At 32.3% G+C, this 27,099-nt stretch overlaps 1 protein-coding gene across 1 annotated transcript in view; it reads right to left on the reverse strand.

Moving 5' to 3' along the window:
* LOC108749218 (band 7 protein AGAP004871-like) overlaps positions 1 to 27,099 on the reverse strand; it is a 122,672-nt gene that overhangs the window by 67,104 nt on the left and 28,469 nt on the right. The window contains exon 2 of the mRNA XM_018487784.1: positions 8,243 to 8,321. Coding sequence (XP_018343286.1) covers positions 8,243 to 8,284 — 42 coding nt within the window. The 5' untranslated portion in view covers positions 8,285 to 8,321. The remainder of the gene's footprint in view (positions 1 to 8,242; positions 8,322 to 27,099) is intronic.

A 27,099-nucleotide genomic window follows, 5' to 3' on the forward strand; every position in this document is an offset into this window, starting at 1 on the left:
TTTTTTAATATGTAGCATCTCCAAAATCAAACGCTTTCTATACGAAGGCTCCTCGTCTAATATCAGAACATTGTCCCATTGAAAATCGTGATTGTGACTCAACCTATGATCGGTGATGACAGAGCGGGCAGAAGCTTTATGTCTAATATGATTACGATGTTCGAATTAAAAACGACGTGTGAATTAAAAACCAGGATTGCCGAACGTCGCGTGCCGTTTTAGCGAGCGGTCGGTGTCACGTGCGATGTTGACATGTCTGACTTCGACGATTACATCCCTATCATTGTCATGGGTTTTCACACCTGTCATACATTGCGGCGATTCTCATTTCCTGTTCGGATGCGTTGGTGAGTGAGCACTTGGCTTCTTATCTGCGGCGTGTTTAGTTTTTTAAGTTTTTTAGTTTACTTGTTTCTTATGAGTTCCCTTCCTTTTCCGTTTTTCAGTCAGCACTTGACTATGTTTCTTAACATCGGTTTGATTGCCCCATCGCATATACAACATTAAGCTACGTCGAGATCCATCACATTTGCTGATTTCCGCGCGTTAAACATGTTGCGTCACTGAATGTTATCGATTTATTATTTTTTTTGTTGTAATCTTTTATATGTCTTTTCGAATTATATTCTTTTTACATCTGAGGAGGGCTCAATCCAGCAGCCGAAACTTGTTTGTTTTATATTTTAATATACGCCGTTGTACTTTTTATTTTATTTTATGTATCTATGACTATTATCTTTAATTATATATATAATATTATGCGACGACTCTTTTTCGCCATTTATTTTGTTTATTTTAAAATATATTTGTATGCGAGAAGAAGATACAACGGGAACAACAACGCGGCAGGAAAGGTGATGACACATAAGAGAAAAAAAGATAGTAAGTATACACGGTAAGTGTATACAAATCTTTGTTACGGATATATTTTTGGGAAGGACGATGGCGGCGGCGGTGACAACGTGGCGGCGGCGGCGACAACGTGGCGACGGCGCGACGATGGCGGTGGAGGCGGTGGCGGCGGTGGCGGCTGCAGCGGCAGTGATACGCATGACAGCACGTATCATCAATATTGACGTTTATATAAACAGTCAATATTTACGTAAATGCTATTGACTCTAGGACTTTATCCCATCCCTTTCCGTGCGCCTTCCCCTCCCCTCCGCGCCAGAGTCAAAATCCCTACTATCATCCTACTTAACTATTAGGACCCTGGATGCTGATTACGAAGATATAGATTCTTTACGTAATCTGGATATTACTAGTACAGTGCGATGTGGAAACCATGTTAAAAATTGTACGTTACAGAATGTATTTAAAATATAGAATTGGTAGTCGCAATGTCAGAAAGAAATGTATCAAGTTTAAAAATAAAGTATGAGATTTTTTAAATACATTTTAATTTCTTTCCCCGTTCCCTGCAATTTCGAGTAAGAATCTATCAATAATGATAGCTGTTTAGTAGTATACTTAGTTAAATAAAGTGTTCGATATGTATTCAATATTAATATATTATATAATAATATACTCGTATTAAAAGAAATAAAAAAAAATTTTCTTTTTTTAGGGCAAATTTTGGCCCTAAATTGTCACCGTTCTTTTTATTCGTATTCTTTATTATTCTGTTAATTTAATTATTTTATTAATTGACATATTGAAGATAGAAATATTTATCAGATCAAAATATTTATGATCTTTATATGATTAACCTAAATATTTAAAATGTATGACATTCGTTAAAAACATTTTGTATTATAGTTGTAGGGTCCTTTTATTTGTGCATTTATATTTATTAAGCTACTTCTAAAATTTTTAAATAATTTTTTAAAATAAATATTAGAAGCGATGTCCCAGATTTTAATGACCTTGACATATGTTGTCAAGATTATAATTTTTAATCACATTCAATAGGTTTTACAAAATGGTTGGATATAACAGGGCAATAGGAGTCAAGTACGTAATCCTTGTGCAAACCGATAGGGTTAACAAAACAACTTTATTAATAATTAATCCGCTTACATGTTTTGGCTCACTTTTAAGCCTTCGAGACAATATAATGTTGTAATTACAAAAAATTTTTTTATAAATTAATTCATTTTAGTGAGCCACCTCCACCTGTTAAACTATAATATAAAAACAAATTCTAATTTAAAATATGTATATTAAAATTATTAAAAAGTAAATTTATTGGAAGCAAAAACGATTTATTGTAAAATAATAGAAGGTAGCTCACTAAAACAAAAATTCACTTTATCGCAAACACTTAAATTTGGTTTAGTCAAAAACCAATTATTGACCATTCAGCGAATCAGTGTCAATTATGTTGAAATTTATGAATAACTTTTAATACACGTTAATTTCTTTTCGCAAAGAAAAAGAAAAAAGAAGGGAACAAACTCTGATATTAATTATAGGCCAGATGGACATTAAAACCAAAACTAAATCTTTAATAAATGTAAAATGTTTGAAAGTGACTAAACAATTACAAAATATTAATAATAAAGAGCATACAGCCACAACAATAAATGTTAACGCAAGTCATATATTTAAAATTCACAAATAAATAAGTAGACATTTCGTCAAGATTTGATTATTATCGGTACACAACAGATGACAAAAAATGGACTCTTTCAAAATATAAGCTAATTAAACGCTAGTCGGAAGATGTTACAATAATGTTAAATTAAATTACATGAAGAATTACTAAGAAAAGTTACATAAAATTAACACGCAATATTCGCAAATTAAAATGTTGAAATAATTTCTTCTTGCTTATGGTATGAATTAAACAGCATGAAAAGAAGTCAAGGGAGTTGAAAAATGTTTCAGTCTTCTGATGTAAAAATCAGTTACAATCTATTTCTATTGTCTTAAGAAGTGATGAGAAGGTTCGTGTAAAGATATGGAATTCCAAGTTCTATTAAAAATAAAAAATCTTTCCTTTATGTTGATACTATTATAACATTTCCAATACTGTAACAATTCGCAGAAATTAATTTGAAATTGTAATATAACAAAAACTTACTTGTAATATACGTATCTTATGGCATAAAAACGTATCTTATGGCATAAAAACTTACAAATAAGAACCGGAAAATGTAAAAAACTTATAGTACTGTATTAAAAATTACTTGTGACATGATGAATTATGAAAATCCGTACAAGCGGAAGTCTATTTATATTATGCGAGGAAAGAAGAGAAAATGAAAGTGGAGGAGAGAGTAATGCTAAGTGTGGGGTGAGAAGCTATTTCCAATGAGTGGGAGATAAATTTCAGGAAAGCGTTCTGTATCACTCTGTTTATTTAAGCCATTTTCTTGTCGTTTAATATGCATCTCAGAAACTTTTGTAATAAGAACGTTCGGAATCAAGAATTCTAAAATTTTCCCAATCAATCATGTGATCATTGTCCAGTTTATGACACGAAATAACAGATAAAGAATTAGAAGATTTATTTAAATCTTTAATGTGTTCTTTAAGTCGTCTTTAACTTTCTTTTTGTCTGATCTACATAAGAATGATTACAATTCTGACAATTAATTTTGTAAACAACATTAGAATGATCATCTTTTTTAATCTTGTCTTTGCCAGTTTTTATAAAAGTGCTCATGCTATTTATTGGTTTATTAAAGTCAAATTTACTTATACAGAATTTTTTTTCTCAGAAGTTTTTTTAAAATAAGGAATGGTAAAAAATTTTTTATTGATATTCGAGGAATCCGAATTAGAAATGACATTATGTTCTTTAAACAACCCAAAATTCTTTTTTAAAGACAGAGTTTTTATTCTATTATTAATCGTTGTGAATAAAAATTTTGAAAGGTATCCATTCTGTTGGAGTTTTAATTAGAGAAATAATACTGTTTTCATGGAATTTAGGATGGAAAAGGAATAAAATTCTGTTTAACAACTCAATTGAAACAGCCCTTTTATGTTCTACAAGATGATTAGAAAAAAGTTTATTATATACTCGTATATTAAGTTCTTTCAATTCTTACCACAAACGTATTAATTTTACTGTCGATTATGGTGATAATAGGGGTATAAATTTTTTGAATGTCAACTTTTGATCAAGGATGAGAGAATTATTTTTGACAATTACAAAATGCCTATAAATTCCCAACCAAACTTTTTTCCATATTTATGTTGTAGCTATTATCTCTATTTAGATTCTTATGATGTTTCTATATCTATGGCTTCTCAATACTTTCTTGGAAAGTATGAAGTAATGTTGGCTATTGTGGTCGTTTTATCAAACAGTATTTGATGTCCTGTTTCGATGTTGTGATCTGATACTGCTGACTGCGTGATATGTTTTAGCCTGACATCACGTTGGTGTTCTTTTATCCGTAGGTTGAGCATTCTCCCGGTTTCTCCAATATATACTTGCCCGCAGGAATAAGGTGTTTTGTATACTCCTGCGGAGCTGAGTGGAGGTCTTTGATCTTTAGGATTTTTTAAGATTTGCCCTATCTTTTTGGGTGGTTTAAAGATAGTTCGGATATTGTGTTTGTTTAATATCCTGCTAATCCGATCTATCCTTTGATATGTATATGGGAGAATGGATAGAATTCTTTCGTCTGATTATGTGTCAGAGACTGTTGTCTTGTTTGAGAACCGGGAGAATAATCAACCTACCTAAAAGAACACCAACGTGATGTCAGGCTAGAGATTGTTATTAAAGTTTGTTTTAATACAATACAATATTATAATTTCCGTTAATAGGTGGAGGTGGCTCACTAAAATGAATTAGTTTGTAAAAAAATTTTTTGTAATTGCAACATCATATTGTCTCTGAGGTTGGCTCAAAAGTAAGCCGAAACATGTAAGCGGATTTATTATTAATAAAGTTGTTTCGTTAACTGTATTGGCACAAGAATTACCGTGCTTGACTCCTATATATCCACTCATTTTGTATCGTTAAGAAGTTTTTAGGAATTAATTTATATTTAATTATACAACACAAGTTTTAGCCTTCGCTCGTTATTTGTTAAAAAGTTATTAACAAAAAAAGTTTAAAAAATAATGTTGCATTTCTACTATACACATAAGGCAAATGTACCGGTTATTGGACAAACATAAAATAGATAAACATAAAAATTTTAGTTTATTATGATGCCTAGTAAGAATAGATGTTTTCTAAAACTAAATCCATTATTGAATATATTATTTGTCTCAAATGTAAAAATTATATTTAGTTATAAACATAATATGAGTTAAACGTCCTAATTATTGGACAAATAAATGTGATGTGTCTCTGTGTCCACAAAAGTATTACCCAATTATTGGACAAATAATAAACAATTTTTTATTATAGAAGAAAATCATATTTTATTTATTAGGATTGTACAAGATATTTTGCTGGAAATATCGAATGGTATTCGTGATGTAAAATCATTGGTGGTGGAATGTTTCTAGCAGCATTTACGGTATATAGAACAGTCTTTTTATCACTACCATAATTTTATGCACTTTTGATCCCTTTCTAACAATAACACGATCTCCGCTTGAATTAAAAAAAAAGTACTTTTATCACAATTAAACACACGTGATGGATTGACATCGATAAGATTTTTAAACTCGAAATAATGTAATATTTCAGAAAATTAAGCTCAAATCTTTCCTTTTGTTGCCTTGTTACGAGCATCGCTTTTTGGCTCACCCGTTCCGAAATTCGAGGATGATGTTTTAAAAAGCTGTAAAACCGAAATATCTTCCTGGTTGATTATCTTAAAATGGAGAAGTTTTTTTACTAATTTCAAACTAGAGTTTTACATTGTCTAAAAGTTGCGTTTTGGTCACAGGACATTTTGCATCGAAACATTGTAAAATTCATGTTACAATTTTATTTTCATCCTCGAAAGGTAAAATTGATTTTGGCCCTGGTCGAATAATTAGTGTTCCACGATTACCTCGATTTTTTAAATATAAAGTGCTTTTAGGAATATTGTACTGTTGTGACACTTTCTTCAAACTTGTATTTTTTTAGATTGATGATAAGACGTTATCAAGGCTAGCTTGATTATATTTTTGACGTGCTTCCTTTTTTCTTACATATTTCTTTTTTATTGTTGAAAATAGAGATTATTATATTTATATTAAAAAAAACTGAGATTATATTAAGTTTAGATTTAAAAATGTTATTCAAAATTATTATTATATGCTAATTAAAATTATATTTTCTTAACATAAATACTTAACATAAATTTATATTGTTATTATTGAAAGTTAATTAACTTACTATGTTTCATTTATGTCCTTTGTTGATTTAATTGTTCTTATTAATAAAATTACAATGCAGTTTACTTGACTGTCCAATGACTAGTACATACATAAAATAGTAGTGCGCGCGTATGTATATTTTAAATATATATATTATTCATATAATAAAAAATCAAAATTCAAAATAGTTAAATGTAAAATGTTTGAAAGTGACTAAACAATTATAAATATAATAAGGAGCATACAGCCACAATAATAGATGTTAACGCAAGTCATATATTTAAAATTCACAAATAAATAAGTAGACGTTTCGGTCAAGATTTGACCATTATCAGTACAAACAAGATAACAAAAAATGAAAATCTTAGAAACTATAAACTAATTAACGCTAGTCGAAAGATATTACAATAATGTTAAATTAAAATTACACAAAGAATTACTGAAAAGAAGTTACATAAAATTACAACGTAATGTTCGCAAGTTAAGATGGTGAAATAATTTTTTCTTGCTTATGGTATGAATTAACAGCGTGAATAGAAATTAAGGGAGTTGAACTATATTATAAATTATATTATCTTGACCGAAATATCTACTTATTTATTTGTGAATTTTAAATATATGACTTGCGTTAACATCTATTGTTGTGGTTGTATGCTCCTTATTATTTATATTTTTAAATAGTTATATAATAAAAAAAATATCTCTAAGCCTAAAGCTTTAGACATCGAGATGTTTTATTCGTTGCCATCGTTACATTATTTCTAAATTTTTTATACAGAAGTATTATATATAATATGAATAAATTAGATAATACGAGGGTCGTTCGAAAAGTCCGTGCAAAGTCACTGCTGATGGCACATCTGCTGAGGTGTGAGCTGGTGCGTTATTGAAAATCACTCGACTTCCTCGATTCAAATGAATGCCAAACACAAACAAATAGACCGATCTGGCTGTAACTTGGTGTGTGTTCCTCCAAGAGATGCTACTAACTAAATCTAACCTTGATACGCGCCAGTAGTGCCATCAGCAGTGACTTTGCACGGACTTTTACGACCCTCGTACTTAATTTTTTAATGATATAAAAAATTAATTAAAAATTTATTTAGAATCATATATATCAATAAAAAGTTTAATATTTAAAATTTGTGTCATTTTGTTCAACAATTGGGTCATGTCCATTAAATGGTACATTTACCTTATATTAAATAATATCCTATATCTCTCCTTGTTAAGAATGTTTAACTTTTCACGCGAAGCGAGATCTACTACTTTTTCTATCCGTTTAGAGCCACAGGATTTTTCAAGCTCGCGCGAAATGAGGTACTTCCCTCCCACTTTGCCTAAAAGCGTAATGCCTACTGCACATTGGACGTGATGAGCGCTGAGTGACGAGCGATATCCAATGAGAGCTTTGCTTTGCGTTGTCATATGAAAAAAAAAGAATCTTTATTGGATATTGCTTGTCGTTCATCGTTCATCGCGTCCAGTTTGTAGTAGACATAAGCTTTCCACGCGAAACGAAGCCCACTCCCCTTTCTCTGCGTTTGACTTTTCACGCGAAACGAGTTTCACTTTACCTTCTCCCGTGCCAAGTGGTGTCCGACTTTTTATGCGAAGCAAGGTCCACTTTATCTATCCCTCTGCCCAGAATTCGCTTCGCGTAAAAGTCGAACGCCCCATGACCGAGAGGGAGGTAGGGTAAAATTTGCTCGCGTGGAATGTCATGCGCTCCTTGGCAAAGGGAAGTGGGATTGAACTCATTTCTCATGGAAAGTCGTGTATCCTTAGTCAGGAGAGGGATTCACTTTAAAACAGAATTTTTATTTTATGTAGTAGAATAAGTAGAAAAAAAGATATTACTTTTTAAACTTATTTTGTTTATAACTAGCGAATAACGAGCGATGGCTAAAATCTGTTGGAGGTGATTTGAGGTCATGGCCTTTCAAGATCATTGAAATCTGTGAGGTCGCTTCTAATATGCATAATTATCTTTTTTTTCTTATACTATACATTGCCTTACTTTAGCGCGTGCTTCACGTGCAGCTTCGGCTTCCGCCGCCATAGCTCGTTGCAGTTGAACGGGTAGTCGTACATCTTTGCTGTAAAATTTTACAAAATTATAATTTATTATTATTTTTATTGTTGTTATGCAAATTTTTATAAAATTTCCATTACCATCACCATTACATACGCACGCGCATAAACATACGCAGGCATATATAGAGGAAAGACCCCAATTATGAGATACTGTGTGCATTTTGGGTAAATGTTAGAAATATATTAAGCAGAATAATAGGTTAATAATGAAGTAGAATAATAGGCTATTTTGCAGAGAATTTAATAAGTTTTAGGATAGTGTTATGAACGATTTTATTCAAATTCTATTCTTTTTTAAATTAAAAAAATGTAAAAAGTGAGCAAATTGCAAAGTCAAAAAATTATGCCCCGAGAAATCGATAATAAAACGCAAAGTACATCAGTATTGTAATTAAAAAACTTAGTGTTTGTAAAATACAAAGAAACACAGTCACCGCATGCAAAATAAATATGCGATGTATGTAAGATTTATTGTCAGGTAGTTGGAACCAAGTAGAAATACGCATTCGAGGTTCATTGCGGTTGTCCTTTTTATAAGTGTACAGATTTAGCAATTATGACATTGGAGCATAAATTATTTCATATTGAAAATACCCTGGACATCTTACGATTTTCAGTTTTACGATCACTAAATCTACCTTTTGTAATTAAGCAATTCAAAATATCCCGTATTTTTCTATTAGTACGATCTCACTCTATCATTACATGAAGAATATATTGCCAAATATTTATTTATTAAATATTTTATTAAATATTAACAAGGGTTTAAAGACATTTCATCTCAATAAAACTGGAAAACATCCAAATTCTAAAATCTTTTTTACAATGATTACGGGCAGAACCTAGTAATAAATTTTCCATTAAATACCTAGTTTTCAATCCAAGAGCAATAAATTTGTGGTGGAACCAATAGATAGCGTTCATTAGTATAGCGGAAACGCCGGTATCTCATATTAGGCCCATCTCAATAGGCGGCTTTCCTCTACAACTATTTTATAAACAATAAAATCAATAGGCTCTAAAGAAAATTCTAAAAAATAATAAATAAAATGCCAATTTGAGCCGACACTGGTTATTAGTATGTAATTTAATATCATTTATTCAAAGTGAATATTAAACGTATACGTTTCGACCTACGGTCAAAATCCTCTTCAGTACAAAAGATATATTAACAAAATTAGATAATGGTAGCGCATAAGAGTATCAACTAATAATATAAAAAGCGAGAAAACACGTAGTGATGTCCGAGTTAATCTTGGTCTTTAAATTACTAAGTTAACTAAAAAGAAAAATATTTTGTTTTAAAAACAACCGACTCAAGAGTAACAAATAATTAAAAAACATGAGAATAAAATGGTGAAAAACTTATACGACTATCAAGATTGAACGGTTTTTATATAGTTTGTTGCACATGTTCCCTTAAACTGTTCCATTCACTGTGTAATGCAAATGTGAATAAATTAAAAAAGTTAATATAAATAACAGTAAAAACCAATTTTAGTTCCCATAAAACAAAATTTAAAAGATATTTGACATGACATAACAGTTTAGTAGACAGATGTAAAATGAAAGAGAGAACCAGTGAATAACAGAATATGTATTTACAAAGACAATAAGTAAAAATATAAATAATCAATAACAAAGTGTAAATGATATAGATTGGAAGCATTACGTCTCTGAAAATAGATCAATATATAACGGATCAAGAGAAAGTGTTTCGTTTTGTAAATTCAGACCTTGTTTTTTAATATGTATCATTTCTGATAACAATCTTTTATGTAGAATTTGCTCCTTGTCTAAAATATGTACGTTGTCCCAATTAAAACCATGAAATAAATCCATCCAATGTTGTGTGATAATCGAATGTTGGGTCGTGTTTCTATTAATATGATTCCTATGTCCACTTATGCGCGTTTTTAGACATCTACTTGTCTGTCCAACATACGAAGCATGAATCTTTACAATCAATCTTATATATTACATTAGATTGAGAAGATTGAGATAGAACATCTTTCTGAACTTTAATAAATCTATTGAGCTTATTTATGCCTCTATAAGCCATACGTAAAAATGGTACATTTTTAAAGAGCATACTGATTTTTGTGGAAATATTAGGAATAAATGGTATACAGAAAATTTTTTTATTTTTGCTATCTTCTTTGGTTGTCAATTGTTTGTCAATAATAAAATCATCAACACAATTAAACAGATCAAATTTTTTGTAAAGTCTTTTTTTGATAGTTGAAAATATCAAACTTAGAGGATAACCATTATTCAGAAGGATTTTTATAACTGAGTCAAAATTCTGTTTATGAAAACTCGGATGAGAAAGTAATAAAACTCTATCGATCAAACCAATGATCGTGCCAATTTTTTGACAGAGAGGATGCCATGAAAAATAATTAAGAAAACGACCCGAAAATGTAGGTTTACGATACCAATCAAAAATAAGAGTCTCATCAAGAGTCTTTTTTTATCAAGCAAATGTCAAGAAAATTTAATGAGTCTCCATCAATTTCCATTGTGAATTGTAATCGTGGGAGGTAAGAATTGAATTTAATAAGAATCTCATCAATATGAGCATTGTCAACTTTTTTAAACAACAATCCTAACATTATTTTTACACGAGCGGACAAAGGCAATGTAGTTGTGACACTAGATAAACATGAGTATATACATAAAATGGAATCGTTATTCGCAGACTCTAATACTTATGAAAATTTGAGACGTAATCCAGGAAATAAAATTATTACTGAATTAAAATTATTATTGAAGGGTTGGAAGTATTACGGATACCTCTCGGACTGTAGTTATAACAATTTAAATTTAAACCACACCAATTTTACCACTAGCTTATGGGTTACCTAAGATCCACAAAATTGGATGTCCATTGAGAATTATAGTTTCATCGATTGGAAGTCCACTCCATAATCTAGCATCTTTCCTACATAATATCATTAGTAAGAGTTTACCACCAGCTAATAGCTCTATAGTTAAAAGCTATTTTTTGATTAAAAAATTTTCAAATTTGACAATTCCTGCCGAAGACTCTCTTTTATCTTTGGACGTAATATCACTTTTTATTAACGTACCGATAGATCTAGTTCTTGATACCGACAAACTAAATTTTTTAGAGCACTGAAATTAATTGTGAATTCTACTTTTTTTTATGTTTAATGACAAATTTTACAGACAACCTTTCGATTTGCCCATAAACTCTCCACTATCTCCTATACTTGAGAATTTGATAATGCTGGACTTAGAGTTAGTTTCGTTTAATAAAATAAATAACAACAAATGAAGAGCGAAATAAGAGTCAGCGCATTCCTTAAAAAAATACATAATTAAAGACATAAATCAAAGGTACAAAAAAGGTAAAAAATGAAGAAAAGACGTATAATAAGAAATAATAAACGGTGAAAGGTAAACATTACAAGTTTTGGCTACCGGATTGAGCCCTCTTCAGATGTTAACAGAATAGAAACAGAATTAAAAAATAATAAATAATAAATAATAATTGTCGCAAAAGTTCACAGATTAAGAATACACGTAGTTCGGTTGAGTCTCGATATAGAACACGACATTATTCATACGATTGAACAGTCAAAAAAGTGTCATATCTCATAGCCAAGTTCTAGTTGATAAAAAAGAAAAAAGGAAAAGATCTCTTATGAATAAAGTAAACTTAAATAAATTGACAACCGCAATCAAGATAAAAAGTGAAAACTCACCAGCAAACATAAGTAAAAACGATCAAAAGTAATGTATCCATATAAGTATAAATGGTATGACCGCATAAAGACGAATGGAATGTAGATGTGAAAAACGAACATTGTGTAACGAACTAATGTGACCGCTCGTTGAAATGAATCGCCACGCACTGAGAGAGGAGACGGGCTGTCAGTATCAAAAAGTCAAACTTTATTTACCATGGGTAAATATGCCTTATGGAGACCTTCAGTGTCCATTTGTAAATTAAAACTGTTTTTCTGTTTCTTTATGTAAAGCATTTCGGAAATCAAACGCTTCCTATAAGAAGGCTCTTCATCTAAGATTTTGACGTTGTCCCATTGGAACTCGTGATTACATTGTAGCCTATGTTCAGTGATAACAGAGCGGACAGAAGTTTTATGCCTGATATGATTACGATGTTCGGTAATTCTGGTTTTCAATTGTTTGCCCGTCTGTCCAACATAAGACGCATCGCAATTATTACACGATATTTTATAAACGATATTGCTTTTCGATGTATGAGGACAAATGTCCTTCTGTACTTTTATGTATTTGCCCATTTTGTTGGGGCTATGAAAAGACACTTGAGGTCGTTTTTATTAAATCTTCTAAATTTTTCCGTGTGACGCGGAATGTAAGCCAAGAGATAGTTTCATTCATACAAACATTGTCAGTCAAAACATTATGTACTTTATATCTATTTTTAATTAAATTTTTATTCCGTTGATTAATAGTGTCAAAAATGAAATTCAATGGATAGTCATTATCTAGTAAAATATTAATAATAAAAGATTTTTTTGTATGAAGCATAACGTCAGATAATAAAAAAGCTCTGTCAACTAACGAAAAAATGGTGTCTTTTTTCCGTGTCAAAGGATGATTAGAATAAAAATTTAAACTGTTCTAATAAAAAGTCGATTTTAGAGGGAGACACCGCGATACATATATCATCAACGTATCTATAATAAAACAAGATGTCCAAATTGAACGACATCAGGGACACCGTCTCCAATCTCCTCATCACTAAGTCCGCTATTACCGGTGATAATGGAGAGCCCATGGGGGGTACCACAGCTTTGCTTGTAAATTACATTGTCAAAAGAAAAAATCTAAGACAAACTGTATCGCTCCCAAAAACTCATTCTTGGGCAGAGAGCAATCCTTGGAAATGAAATTCCATTGCTCGTTCACACAGTCGATCGCTATATCCATTGGAACGTTCGTGAAAAGAGAAGTCACATCTAAAGAAATTAATTCATGTGCACCTGTAAAGTATACACTTCTCAATTTCATTTTCCGACTAATTCAAAGCTGTTTTTTACGTAACTGTTCGCTTTCGGAATGGTTTTAAATAGTCTATTATGTAAAAAAGTAGCCAATGAATACAGCGAACTGCCCACGGATGATACTATAATTCTGAGAGGACAACCAGACTTGTGAATTTTCGGCAGCTCTCGGAAGCGTCCCGTCACTACAGTATAACGTCCTGTACTCAGAGTCCGTGATATGACCTTTAGTTTTCCATCTAGTAAGCATAGACCTTAAAGCTGTCGTAAGTTTTTTAGTCGGATCTTTCTTAATCAAAACATACGTGTCTGAGTCCCCCAATAACACGATCATTTTGTTCCTGTATGTGTCCCTGTCCATAGCAACAGTGACGTTGCCTTTGTCGGTAAGCGTGAAAACGATTTTGGGATGCGCCGATATAAACGCACGCGTGTCAGACTCTAACTTTGACAATTGTTTGTCTGTGGCTGATATAAAGATAGGAGAAGAGATGATATTGTTCAGGATTGGAAACTGATTAGTCACATCAATTCTCCTATCCAAGAGCATTCTCAATGTGCTGCTCTCAATTCCCTTATCCTGATGGACAGGGACACATACAGGAACGAAATAGAGAATTTTGAGTATCACACGGCTGAACCTAGGATTAACGAACCGACAATTTCAGAAGTAGAAAGCGCGATTAAAAAATTAAAAAATCACAAAGCACCGGGTAATGACTTGATTCCGGCGGAACTGATTAAATGGGGGGGAAGTAGATTGATAGAAGAAATTCATAAATTAATTATCTTAATATGGAATAAAGAAGCATTGCCGGAACAATGGAAAGATTCAATTATAATCCCGATTTTCAAAAAGGGGGACAAAATGAGTTGTAATAATTACCGGGGTATCTCACTTTTACCTACATGCTATAAAATTCTGTCGAATATTTTATTAATGAGGCTTGTATCATATGCAGATGAGATAATTGGAGATCATCAATGCGGCTTTAGGAGAAATAGATCGACTGCGGACCAAATCTTTACTATTCGGCAAATCTTGGAGAAAAAATGGGAATTCGACCAATCGGTACATCAACTTTACATTGATTTTAAAAAAGCGTATGATTCGATAAAACGGGAGAAAATGTATGAAATTTTAACTCGGTGGGGGATACCCAAAAAATTGGCTAACTTAGTCCAAGTTTGTTTAAAAGATACCAGAGGTAGAGTAAGAATAGGTAATCAAATGTCGGAAACTTTTAATATTCATAGCGGATTAAAGCAGGGGGATGCATTGTCACCTCTTCTGTTTAATCTAGTATTGGAATATGCTATTAAAGAAATGCAGAAGAGTAATGATGGTTTGCAGTTGAACGGTACAACACAAATATTAACATATGCGGACGATATTGCTTTGTTGGGAGATAATAAAGAAACACTAATAAATAACGCTAAAATTCTATTAGATAAAACGAAAGAACTGGGGCTGCAAATAAACGTTGAAAAAACTAAATATATGGTCACTGATAGAATTCAGAATATTCATAATAACGGAAACCTGGTCGTCTGTGATAAAATTTTTGAACGGGTTAGCAATTTTAAGTATTTAGGATCGATTTTAAACCAAACTAATGAAATAAGAGAAGAGCTCAAGAGAAGAATTAATTTGGGGAATGCGTGCTTCTATTCGGTTAAGAAACTACTCGGTTCGCGGATATTGTCTAGGCGCTTAAAAATTAGAATTTACAGAACGATTATTTTACCGGTAGTCCTTTATGGCAGCGAAGCGTGGTCACTTACATTACAAGACGAGAAAAGATTTAGGGCTTTCGAAAATAAAGTACTTCGAAAAATCATCGGGGCAAAACGCGATGAGGAAACGGGCGAATGGAGAAAATTACACAACGCAGAATTACATCAATTATATAATAGTCCGGATATTATTAATGTCATAAAATCGCGTCGATTAAGATGGGCAGGTCACGCGGCGCGTATGGATGAGAATCCAATTGCATATAAAGTACTAATTGGTAAACCGGATGGGAAAAGACCATTGGGTAGACCAAGACGTAGATGGGAAGAAAATATTAGAATGGACCTTAACGAAATGGGGTACGAGGGGTACAAATGGAGGGATCTGGCTCAGGGACGGGAACAGTGGCGGGATTTGGTATTTGCGGCAATGAGCTTTCGAGTTCCTAACGCCTAATAATAATAATAATAATAATAATGCATCATGCACCCTCTGACGTTTTGTTTCAGGATCTTTTTCGTACTGATCGCGCACCCTCTGACGTTTTGTTTCAAGATCTTTTTTTGTATTGACACGCCCTCTCTGACATTTTATTTCAGAATTTATAATATATTTTTCTTTGTGAGAAAAAACATCTTTTTCCATTTATTTCGAACTCTGTTCTTCTGTTTCCTTGCTACGTGCAAATCTTTTTCTCAGTGCATCCGCCTCTCGTTTTTTTAACGTCTCTAACGGCAATAACGTTAATAAAGCAGTTGAATTATAAAGGAAAATGAGTTATTGTTTGTCTTGCAAACATTGCGGACAAATGAGTTTTAGCAAAGACCATATGTCACGATGCAAGGATTTATGCCGAATCGATGTAACAATCGCAACCGCTATAGGACCACAATTATAACCGTCGACTTGCGACTGAACTTCAGGAAATACTATTGGATTGTTCTGAAAGCCATGAAAGGGAAATAATCTGTTCACAAAACTTGAATTTCTCCATTCTAATTTTGTATATTAGCATTACGACTACTTTTATGAGAATTATATATAATAACAGTTTTTGTATTGTAATGGCAAGCAATCCAATGCCCACCACCGAAATCACTGTGCAGTATTTGCAAATGCTTCTTCTTCGAATTATCGAGTAGAACAATCCGATCGGAAAATATTGTCAACCATACACTATGCCGAAGTGCATAATCAGAATTTCTTTCGAGAGCATGGAAACTATCTATCATCGGTTCCATCAACCATTCTTCGGAAGCCAAAATGTTTTTTTCCGTATTATTATAGTAGAACTTGTGATACTGACGATCCATTTTCAATTGGCGTTTGGGGCTTCTAATGATGCAAGTATCAAACCAGATTTTTCCAATTAGACGTCTACGACAAGATAAAGTACTGCGCTACTGCAGCTAAAAATGCTATAATAGGGATAAACAACTTTAGATAAATTCTATTTAAAGTCAAAAACCCAACAAAGACTTGTCTCAAGACACTATGTCTGCTTATGCCAAAAGCCCTAACTTTGCAGTGACACCTAGAAAGATTCCAAAGAAAGAGATTATCAGCCAAATAGAGTCAACCATCTGTCGATTCCCACCAAAACAAGCAGATAATATCCGCAGACAGGTAACCAATATCTTTTCCAAAGTCAAACCCTCTCCACCTAGAACCCATCACTAGACAAGAGCGATTGGCCCTCCAAGACCTTAACAGGGACACAAACATCATAGTGCTTCTGGTCGACAAAGGCAACACGACAGTAGTCATGAACATATCAGATTATAAGAAAAAGGTGAAGAATCTTCTTTTGGACAAAGCATACGAAAAGCTTGACAAAAATCCAATTAATTCAATTGCACAAAACACCAAGATCCTAGTGGAGAAAAACAACATTCCCAGTAAAACCAAATCAACAAAACCTACAAATTCTCTCCCACCAAGACTATACGAACTACCAAAAGTGCACAAACCAAACATCTTCTTTTCAGACCGATTGTTAGCGCTATACACTCTTCGACATACAACTTATCCCACTTCCTACAAACACTACAATCCCTCACTTCGGAAAATCCGAATCACACATAACCAACTCAATGGACTTTATACAAAAGATCCAAAAAATTCGACTACGTCCTACAGACCTGCTTGTAAGTTTTGACGTAAAATCTCTTTTCACATAAGTTTCAATAAAAGACACATTAAACATAATAAAGGCGTCACATGAAGTTCTCTCCGACCTCATCTCACTAATAGAGTACTGCTTAACAGCCACTTACTTCTCCTATAACAACTAATTTTATGAACAAACTTCAGGAGCGGTAATGGGCTCTTCTATTTCTCCTGTAATCGCCAATATCTTTATAGAGCATTTTAAGAAAGAGGCTCTCAGAAAAACACCTAAAAAACCAGAAGTGTAATTCCGGTATGTGGACGACATATTCGTGATATGGAGACACGGCAGAATCGAACTCTGTAAATTCCTTATTTTCGTCAACAATCAACACTCAAATATTTACTTCACTATAAATATAGAAGAAAACAGAAAACTCCCCCTAGATGTTCTTGTCTTTAAAAAAGCTGACGGTATCATAAGCCATCAAGTGTACAGAAAACCAACACACCCAGATAGATACCTACATCCACTACCACCTAGCACAGAAATAGTCTGCAATCATCTCACTTGTACATAGAGTTTTCACCATTTCTGACAAAGAACATCTACAGACAGAACTCAACCACTTAAAACTAGCCTTACAAAAAAATGGATACGACAAATGATATTAAACAAATACAATATCCGAACTATCCTTAAACCACCCAAAAAGATAGGACAAATCTTAAGAAATCCTAAAGATCAAAGACCTCCACTCAGCTCCGCAGGAGTATACAAAATATCTTCTGCGGGCAAGTATACATTGGAGAAACCAAGAGAATGATCAAAAGACCTACGGATAAAAGAACACCAACGTGATGTCAGGCTAAAATACATCACGCAGTCAGCATTATCAGAACAGAGCATCGAAACAGGACATCAAATACTGTTTAATAAAACGACCACAATAGCCAACATTACTTTATACTTTCCGAGAAAGTATAGAGGTACGAAAATACCCTAACAATCTAAATGGAGATAATGGCTACAACATAAATAAAATATGGAAAACCATTCTCCTGGTTGAAGACCAATTTCCCCCCTCTCCTTCCCCCCCCAAAATTCTCTTCTTTTCTCCCACCACTTCAACAAGTAGCGTAATATAAAAAGGAACGGTCCGGAGGTACAGCTCAGTATCAGGCTGCTGCTCGCCTTGATAAAGTGGCAAGATTCACGAAACGTTGGCATTTCAAGAATGTCTTTAGACACGGAGGAAACCCACGAAATATAACTTTTATATAGAACGCATCCGTGGAAACCTCAAGAATATGAAACAACTTTAGACTTTTGGGTATACCTCGAACGAGGATGTGCAACTTGTGATTCAAATTTATAGGATCTTCAGGAGGACATACCTTATCCAATGTTTCTTGTAAAGGTAGAGGCAAATGTAAAAAAATTATGTATTATTAAAACAAATAAAAAAATAAAAAACGAAAATAAAACATTCTTTATTATTATTTAAATAAAACCTTATAGAACCCTATAGAACTCTAAAATTCTAACGTAACGAATTTCAATTAGATTAAATCGCAAAATATTATTCAAACAGACACTTTAGACTCGATTGTATAAGTTTTCTTAATTTGAAGAGTACTATAATTAAATCATTTAATTATTTTTTTTGTTCAAATAAGTTCCGTATTAGTATTTCAACAATCATAAAGCAAACTTTTGATTAATAATGATAATTTTTTTCAATAATGTTCTTAATGTATATTTTTAATCGACCAATGTGATACATTTTATTTACTTTAACAAAAAAAATAATTAAATCACAAGAAAACTAACATAATCGAAATCTTTCGTTTTCATTACAATTTGCGGATTAATCATTTACACGATTTCTATTAAAATGTTACTATTTATTAAATTATTACTAGATTAATGTAAAATGTTTGAAAGTGTCTAAATAATTACAAAATATAAATAATAAAGAGCATACAGCCACAACAATAGATGTTAACGCAAGTCATATATTTAAAATTCACAAATAAATAAGTAGACGTTTTGATCATGATGATGGTCAAATCTTGACCGAAACGTAGTCTACTACTGTAGCTGTATGTCTAATACTGTAGCTGTATGCTCTTCATTATTTATATATTACTAGATTATTCATGTTGCATTATATATAACGAAAAATACCAGAGAAGATGGAAGAGAATGAGCGAGGGCGAAAGAGAGCGATAGAGGAGGAAAGAAGGTGAGAGAGGACGAAAAAAGTTAAGAGAGGACGAAAGAGAGTGAGAGAGGGTGAAAGAGGATAAGAGAAGAGTGCGATAAAGCAAAAGAGTGCAATAGGGCAAAAGAGAAGGGTGGATAGTGAGGGAAGAGGATGGGAAAGAAGAGAGAGTGGAGTGGATCGAAGTTGATAGTCACCGAATCAGAATCGTCACATGATTCCTATCTTCCTATCATACAACTTCTTTCTTTCTAGTTATTTTTCTTTTACGTCTGCCTAGCTGGCCTCCCCACTTAATCAAATCTTAATGAAAAAATTATGTAATAATGCGCTATTTATGCACTATCCATATCCGTAAAAAATATTTGCGCTTATTCTGTTTAAGTAAAAAAAATTTTTTGTGGGGGGCTGAGTAGGCAGTTTCCACCCATTAAAAACAATCAATTTGGAAAATTAAATGCACAGGATTTATGCGCTATTTATGCGTTATTATTTCCAAGCATTTTTGATTTTTGCGCTGCAAAATTCTTATTTCAATAGTTGCTGTTGTATTGATAGATTGTATTGCATTTACCTTTCGCACTACTTCGCGCAGTCAACGCGGTATGAGGCCAATACGTACAGCGCAAATAGAGAAGTTTTCGTTTATATTTGAAAAATGGATTTTCGGAACATAATAATATCATATAAAGGGTGTTTTTTTAAGCCTGATAGAACTTACAACTGTAAAAACTAGCACAAAAATGCAATTATAATAAAAAATTTTTTTTTATTCGAAAGATCAATGTATGGCATTAACAATTGAAAATGATTTCGGGCATATGGCCACCGCGGCTGTTCTTGACGAAGCGCATTCTGGTCGTCCAATTTTGAGTGACTTTTTCGAGCAGTGCCGGCCGTATGTCACGAATAACACGAACAATGTTGTCCTCCAAGGCGTCAATTGTTGCTGGTTTATCAGCATAAACCAGTGACTTGACGTAGCCCCAGAGGAAATAATCGAGAGGGGTCAAATCGCATGACCTTGGAGGCCAATTGACAGTTCCATTTCTCGAAATCAACTTAAAATGAAGCAATTTTCACCGATAGTTTACAGAACGGATCTTAATTTTGGATAATTTGGTAGCGTTGTTCAAGCGTGAGTCTATTCATAATGATTTGCCAGTGTATACTGAAAGAAATAAAAAAAATTTTTTTATTAAAATTTAATTTTTTGTTTTATTTTTTACAATTTCAAGTTCTATCGGGCTTAAAAAAACACCCTTTATATCGTCGTTTTCAGCGTAAAATGCTCTTCAATTTTAATTACATAAACATTAACAAATTTTTGAAAATAGAAATGGTGGTGAGGGTATACAATAAATAATTAATTTAAAAAATTTTTTATTACAGTTCTAGTACTTATGAAGCTATTTAATTTTTAATCTGGAAAATTTTTTCTATCCCTTATAATTTCGACGATATTCGCTTTAAAAGAAAAAAAACCGATTTTTTTCAAAGGGATATTTCATCCTTTGAAATTCCGCACAAACAAAAAATAGTTTTGTGTTACGAATGAACTACTTGTACACCAAGTTTCAGAATTTTTTAAATTTTTGAGTTGTCTAACCTCTCTTGTTAGGGGTAAATATGTTTAAACAAAATAAACAAAATAAATGGCGAAAAAGAGTCGACGCATAATATATTTAATTAAAGATAATAGTCATAGATACATAAAATAAAAAGTAAATATGTTTGTTCGCTCTAAGAGGGAAGTGCCTTAAGGGTTGCAGCGAAAAAAAATACTGTATCAACAATAATTCCGCATGAATAAAAAATAGTTTTGTGTTCTAGATGAACTACTCTATTTCCACGTAATGCTTCAGAATTTTCTGAATTTTTGAGTTGCCTAACTTCTCTGTTAAGTGCGTACGTCATGTCAGAAAAAAATCGGAATCAATAATGTTTATGATAACGAAGAGATTCCTCTGGAATTCTAAAAAGGAATAAATATGCAAAACAGTATGTACTGACAACTATATGTGTAAAAGATAAAACTCTCAAAATAATTAAAATAATCGCAGTGACGTAGGTATATGAATCATAATAACTGCAACATACATACATACATACTATATATACACTATTTGTTATTTTATTTAACTACTTTACAAACCGCACGATAAGATAGTGCGTGAAACTCTATTTTATTAAATTGTGCAGAGTAATATAGATAATCTTGTTGAACGTTTCGATTTACATTTTCAATAATACGGATGTGTTTGACTCCTGACTATTAATATACGTTAATAATATAATCTTTTTTTTGTACATATTTTGTAACTTAATTATACATTGCAAGAAGCTACAAAACTGTAGAGGTTCTCTAAATTATGGATTGTAATTAGTACAGTAATGGTATTCTTCATAAAAATGTTAAAAAAAAAATACTCGTCACATTATGCGCAAAGCATAAAAGCGGCCCTTCCACAAATACTACATTTGGGTATATACTTTTCATTTTTGAAATAACAGAAATCTACAAGATTTGGAAATTTGTCGGGATGCGTTGCTAAATAGCTGCTTCTAAACCAAGCATATTAGAAGAGATTTTTGAATTTGGTGAAGAAAATTGGTTATGGGTTAATGATTGCAGTTTAATTATGTCATTACGCGAATGTAAATTGATATCTTTTTTTTTGAACAATTACATTATGGGAAAACGTTTACACAAAATTCTTCCAAATTCTAAAACCAAACACATCTAAAGGTTGAATAAAGCCTGTCATTTTCTTTGGAATAGTCATAAATTTTACTTCTTTATCTTCAGGGATGTATTATTCTAGTTGACAACTCGGACAGTGTCCTGTCCACGAGTTGAGTAGAAGCATGCTTTTACGGTCAATATTCGATAAATATGTATACTTTATGTCTAAATCATGTCTTGAAGTGTTCCGTCGTAAGTTTTCCTGACTTCGACGATTCAATGTAAATATTAACTGGATGGAATAGAGTTTCCTGCACCCGTGTCCAAATGTTCCTGTAGATTCTTTCAACACTATATATAGTGATGAAAGAAGAGATCCACTTGCCGAAATAATCGGCAAGATAGTGTAACTATGTGTTGTAGAAGATACTGATTGAATCATTGCTTCAACTGTTTTTGTTCCTGATTTCGCCCAGAATGTATTTTAAGTTTGAAACCATTCTTGTCTGCATTATAAATTTCTTCAATTCCGAGCTGGAATGTTAGATCTTACATTTGAAACAAACGATTGTGCGACATCTTTTAGATTGCATATTTAGATTGCATTGAATATTTTCAAGTGTAAATTGAGTCCTGAATTTTGTTATCTTGCGGGAAACAATTTTGTGCACATTCTTGAATTTCCAAATCCACCATTTACTTGCTTTAAATTCGGATAAGTTAACTTGGTCCTTTGCCTCCAAGGCCCATAATCTTAAATTCATGTCATGAATAATAGATCTTCTATCACAAATTTCTTTAAACTTTTCCAATACGTATTCCGTCATAAATGCGAATTTATCTGCATTTGTTCCACCTTTCTTTACACTTGTCTCCTGTATAGTTGATTTAAGGATTTAACCTTGCAAAACTTGGATTGTACACTAGTTAAACCTCGATGGACCTTTTTTCCATTCTTCCAAAATTGAACAGCTTTTCTCTTATAACTGAAGTCGACTTTGCCATCTTCATCATCAATAATGCATTCTTCAGGTTCAAAACTATCTTCATCTTCTTCTTTTTCTGCAGCTGTAATATACTCTACAACTTGTGCTCCACGTGGTTCTGCAAAATCCAGCACGTAATCATGTTCTAATAATAATACCAAACGAATAATTTGAACATTTTGTAGAATGTCGCAAATTTTATTATGTACTTCAATTTCAAACGGTGTTATAGGTGTTTGTGCTATACTCGCAATTTTAAATGTAGTTGCTAACATATTTATTACGTTCGCAAAATTAAATAACTTCATTTTAAAGAGAATTCTGTCAAGCAATTACTATAAACAGAATAGTGACTGATTGTTGTCAAAAATAAAACTAGGAATACTACTTCCTCGGGTATATTTATATGAATCAAAATACACGATTACATAAACTTACTTACGAACATTTATTAAAATTGATTATTAAAATAGTCATAAAGCGATATATACTTACAATAAATTATTATTAATATACATTTAATTTACAAATCGCACGATAAATAAGATGTCGCACAAATATAATAGATTATTAATTACATCATCTTATTCCGTTAATAGTTCAATCTATGCTCTATAAAGCACTATATATCTTTTATTTATCGTGTGGTTTGCAAAATAGTCAAGATTATCAATGTGACACTGTATTATTTAACGTTAAAAAAAGAAGTTCTGTGCAACATCTTATATTGCGCGATTTGCAAATTAAATGTATATTAATAATAATTAATTATTGTAGTATTGTAATATTGCTTGTACAATATTGTAAGTATATATTGCTTTATGAACTATTTTAATAATCAAACGTGGTAAAACTGACTTTACAAGAATTTCTTTAAATACAAAAATTGATTATAATTGTTTCATTGATAGTGTTATTGAATCAATAAAATTATTTTTAATAAACTAATAAATATTATCCACAATTTCAATGTTTCATATTTATTCCCTTTTAGAATAGAGGCTTCATTATCATGGACATTACTGATTTCAATTTTTTTCTGCCATGGCGATTTGACGTACGCCCAGACACTTAACAGGGAAGTTAGACAACTCAAAAATTTAGAAAATTCTGAAGTATGTAGGCTGGAAAAGTTTCTGCAAACAACATGAAAAAAAAACATGTAAAATTCGGTAAATGGCTTTATTGTTTTTCGAAGTATTCACTTTTAAAATCGATACATTTTTGCATACGCTCGAATCAATTTTCGAAGCATTTTTTTCACTCTAAGGCTGTAACCTCAGAAATCAGTATACGAAATGTTTCAACGGCTGCTTCAGGCGACTCAAATCGCTCACCACGCATCTTATTTTTAATGTTTGGGAACAAAAAGAAGTTGTTAGGTGATAAATCAGATGAATACGGACAATGAGTCATCAATTCAACATTATATATTGGATAAAAAATCAACGGTTTGACGTGCTGTGTGACAGCTGTCATTGTCATGATGAAGGATGATGCGACTATTTCGGTTTGTTCTAAGCAATTCATTTATGATTTCTGGCAAACAAATTGTTGTATACCAATCAGTATTTACAGTCCTTCGATCCTCTAAAGCCACGGTTGTCATATGTCCGGTATAACCGAAGAAACAAGCAATCATTTGCTTGACAGCACTGCGTGAACGAACAACTTTTATTGGTTTCGGTTCATTTTGAAATATCCAAACAGTGGATTGTTGTTTACATTCGGGCTTATATGAATAGATTCATATTTCGTCCTCAGTAACGATGTTGTAGACCAAATTTGACCGACCTTGGTTGAATTTCTTGAGCATTTCTTTGCTCCATTTAACACGAGCCTGTTTTTGTGCTTCGGTCAAATTGTGTGGAATCCAACGACTGCAAAGTTTCCGTACGCTCAAATGTTCATGCAAAATCGTATGTATTGCTTTCATGTCAATGCCTAAGGATGCCTGAATCTCGCGGTATGTTATATGCCGGTCTCGCTCAATCATTTCACGCACAACATCAACATTAGTGGCAACAACAGACGTGGATGGACGACTTTCACGGAATTCATCACTAAGAAAGGTACGTCCACGCTGGAATTCGGCAAACCAATTATAAACAGTCCTATTGGATGGTGCTTCATCCCCAAAAGTCAAATAAAGTCGATTGTTTCGGAGTTAGATTACATTTGTAATCGTAAAAAATCAGTGCCCGAAAATTTTCATGCGAAATTTCCATTTTCTTACAAAATAACTTCTTTTAAAATACTATGCAAACAAAAACTAGTTGGCTTGGGTACAAACTGTCAATTGAATTATAGGTTAAAAACGTCTAATTTTACGGATATGATAGTAGCAAAACGTTGGCGCCAGTGTAAGTTTTAGATTGCAGAAACTTTTCCAGCAGTCTACGTATTGCGTGGAAATAGGGCATTTCATCTAGAACACAAACTATTTTTAATTCGTGCGAAATTACTGTTGATACTGTATCTCTTTTTTCACTATGTTGCAAGTAGCTGTTCTTAAGATCAAAATTAAATGCATAATATTTTATAAGAATAATAATTTCTTTATTTATGCTTTGTTTTTAATTGTCCAAAATGATTTGTGCATATCTTTATACACTATAAAAATATTTGAGACTGGTTTTGCAAGCAGTTTGACAAACTATTATTACTATTATTATTACTATTATTGTTATTGTTGTTATACAAAAGCTCTTATTTCAATAGTTGCTGCTGTATTAATACTGTACTCATGGATTGTATTGCATTTGTCTTTCACGCTACTTTGCGCAACTAACGATATGAGACCAATACGTACAGAGCTCGCAAATAGAGAAGTTTTCGTTTGTATTTGAAAAATGGATTTTGGAAAATAATTATCATATACATCGTCGTTTTCAGCGTAAAATGCTCTTTAATTTTAGTTACATAAACGTTAACAAATTTTTTTATTATAGTTCTGTAGTTATAAAGCCATTCAATTTTTAATCTGGAAATTTTTTTTTTGTCCTTTATAGTTTCGATGATATTCGCTTCGAAAGAAAAAAATCAAAATTTTTTTCGAAGGGGTGTTTCACCCTTTAAAATTCCGCACAAACAAAAAATAGTTTTGTGTTACAAATAAACTACTCTACTTGCACACCAAGTTTCAGAATTTTTTGAATTTTTGAGTTGCCTTACCTCCCTTGTAAGTCGTTTAAAATTGCAAAATTAAATACTCTGACTATGCAAAATAATTCTCTGATTTATGCACAACTATTTCCAAGCATTTTTTATTTTTGCGTTGCAACTCTTAAGGCACTTCTCTCTTAGGACACTTTACGGCAGTAAGCTTCCAAAATAATCAATGATTAGAATACGATGATTTAAGAAATCAACCAAAAAAATTTCCATCTCTATGTTAAAGATCGTGTTAAAACCGGACCATAGAGGTGGGGGCGTATACTCCACATCTTGGATGCACTCTGATGAAATGTTGGATAGGCGGTTTTGAGGTGTGTCTAATGTAACCTTGCGGAAGTGCTGAATAGAAGGAGTTTTTTAGCAGGTAGACAATAATATCCGCTGTCCTTCCGTATAAGAGGGACGCTGATTGTCTGCATAATCAGGAGACCGGCTCCTGGGTATCTTCCCCTTATTCAGTTAGGTTCTCTTTTAGGATCCCGGATAAGGGCTCTGTGAAGATTCTTCTCCTCCTCGCAAACAATAAAAAAAGTATATTTATATTAAAAATTCATTCTGTTGCAACCAAAGTAAATATTAAAGATTGTGTTAAAATCGGAGAGACGAAGAAAATATGGTTGCATTCTCACAAGAATACGCGATAGAGGGGCCCATTCTTTAGTTTAAGTATATTCATAATAACATACGCTACATTAACTGGGATGTAATGTCAGCTTTATAACGACAGGTTGCGATAATGACTATCAGTATACATCCACTAGAAGTCTGTACATACAATATATTTTTTTTTATCTCTTTATTGACTAGTTTAAAACCGTTCTATTTTAAATATATATAT

Source organism: Trachymyrmex septentrionalis, unplaced genomic scaffold (assembly GCF_001594115.1).
Source record: "Trachymyrmex septentrionalis isolate Tsep2-gDNA-1 unplaced genomic scaffold, Tsep1.0 scaffold275, whole genome shotgun sequence".
Classification (NCBI taxonomy): domain Eukaryota; kingdom Metazoa; phylum Arthropoda; class Insecta; order Hymenoptera; family Formicidae; genus Trachymyrmex; species Trachymyrmex septentrionalis.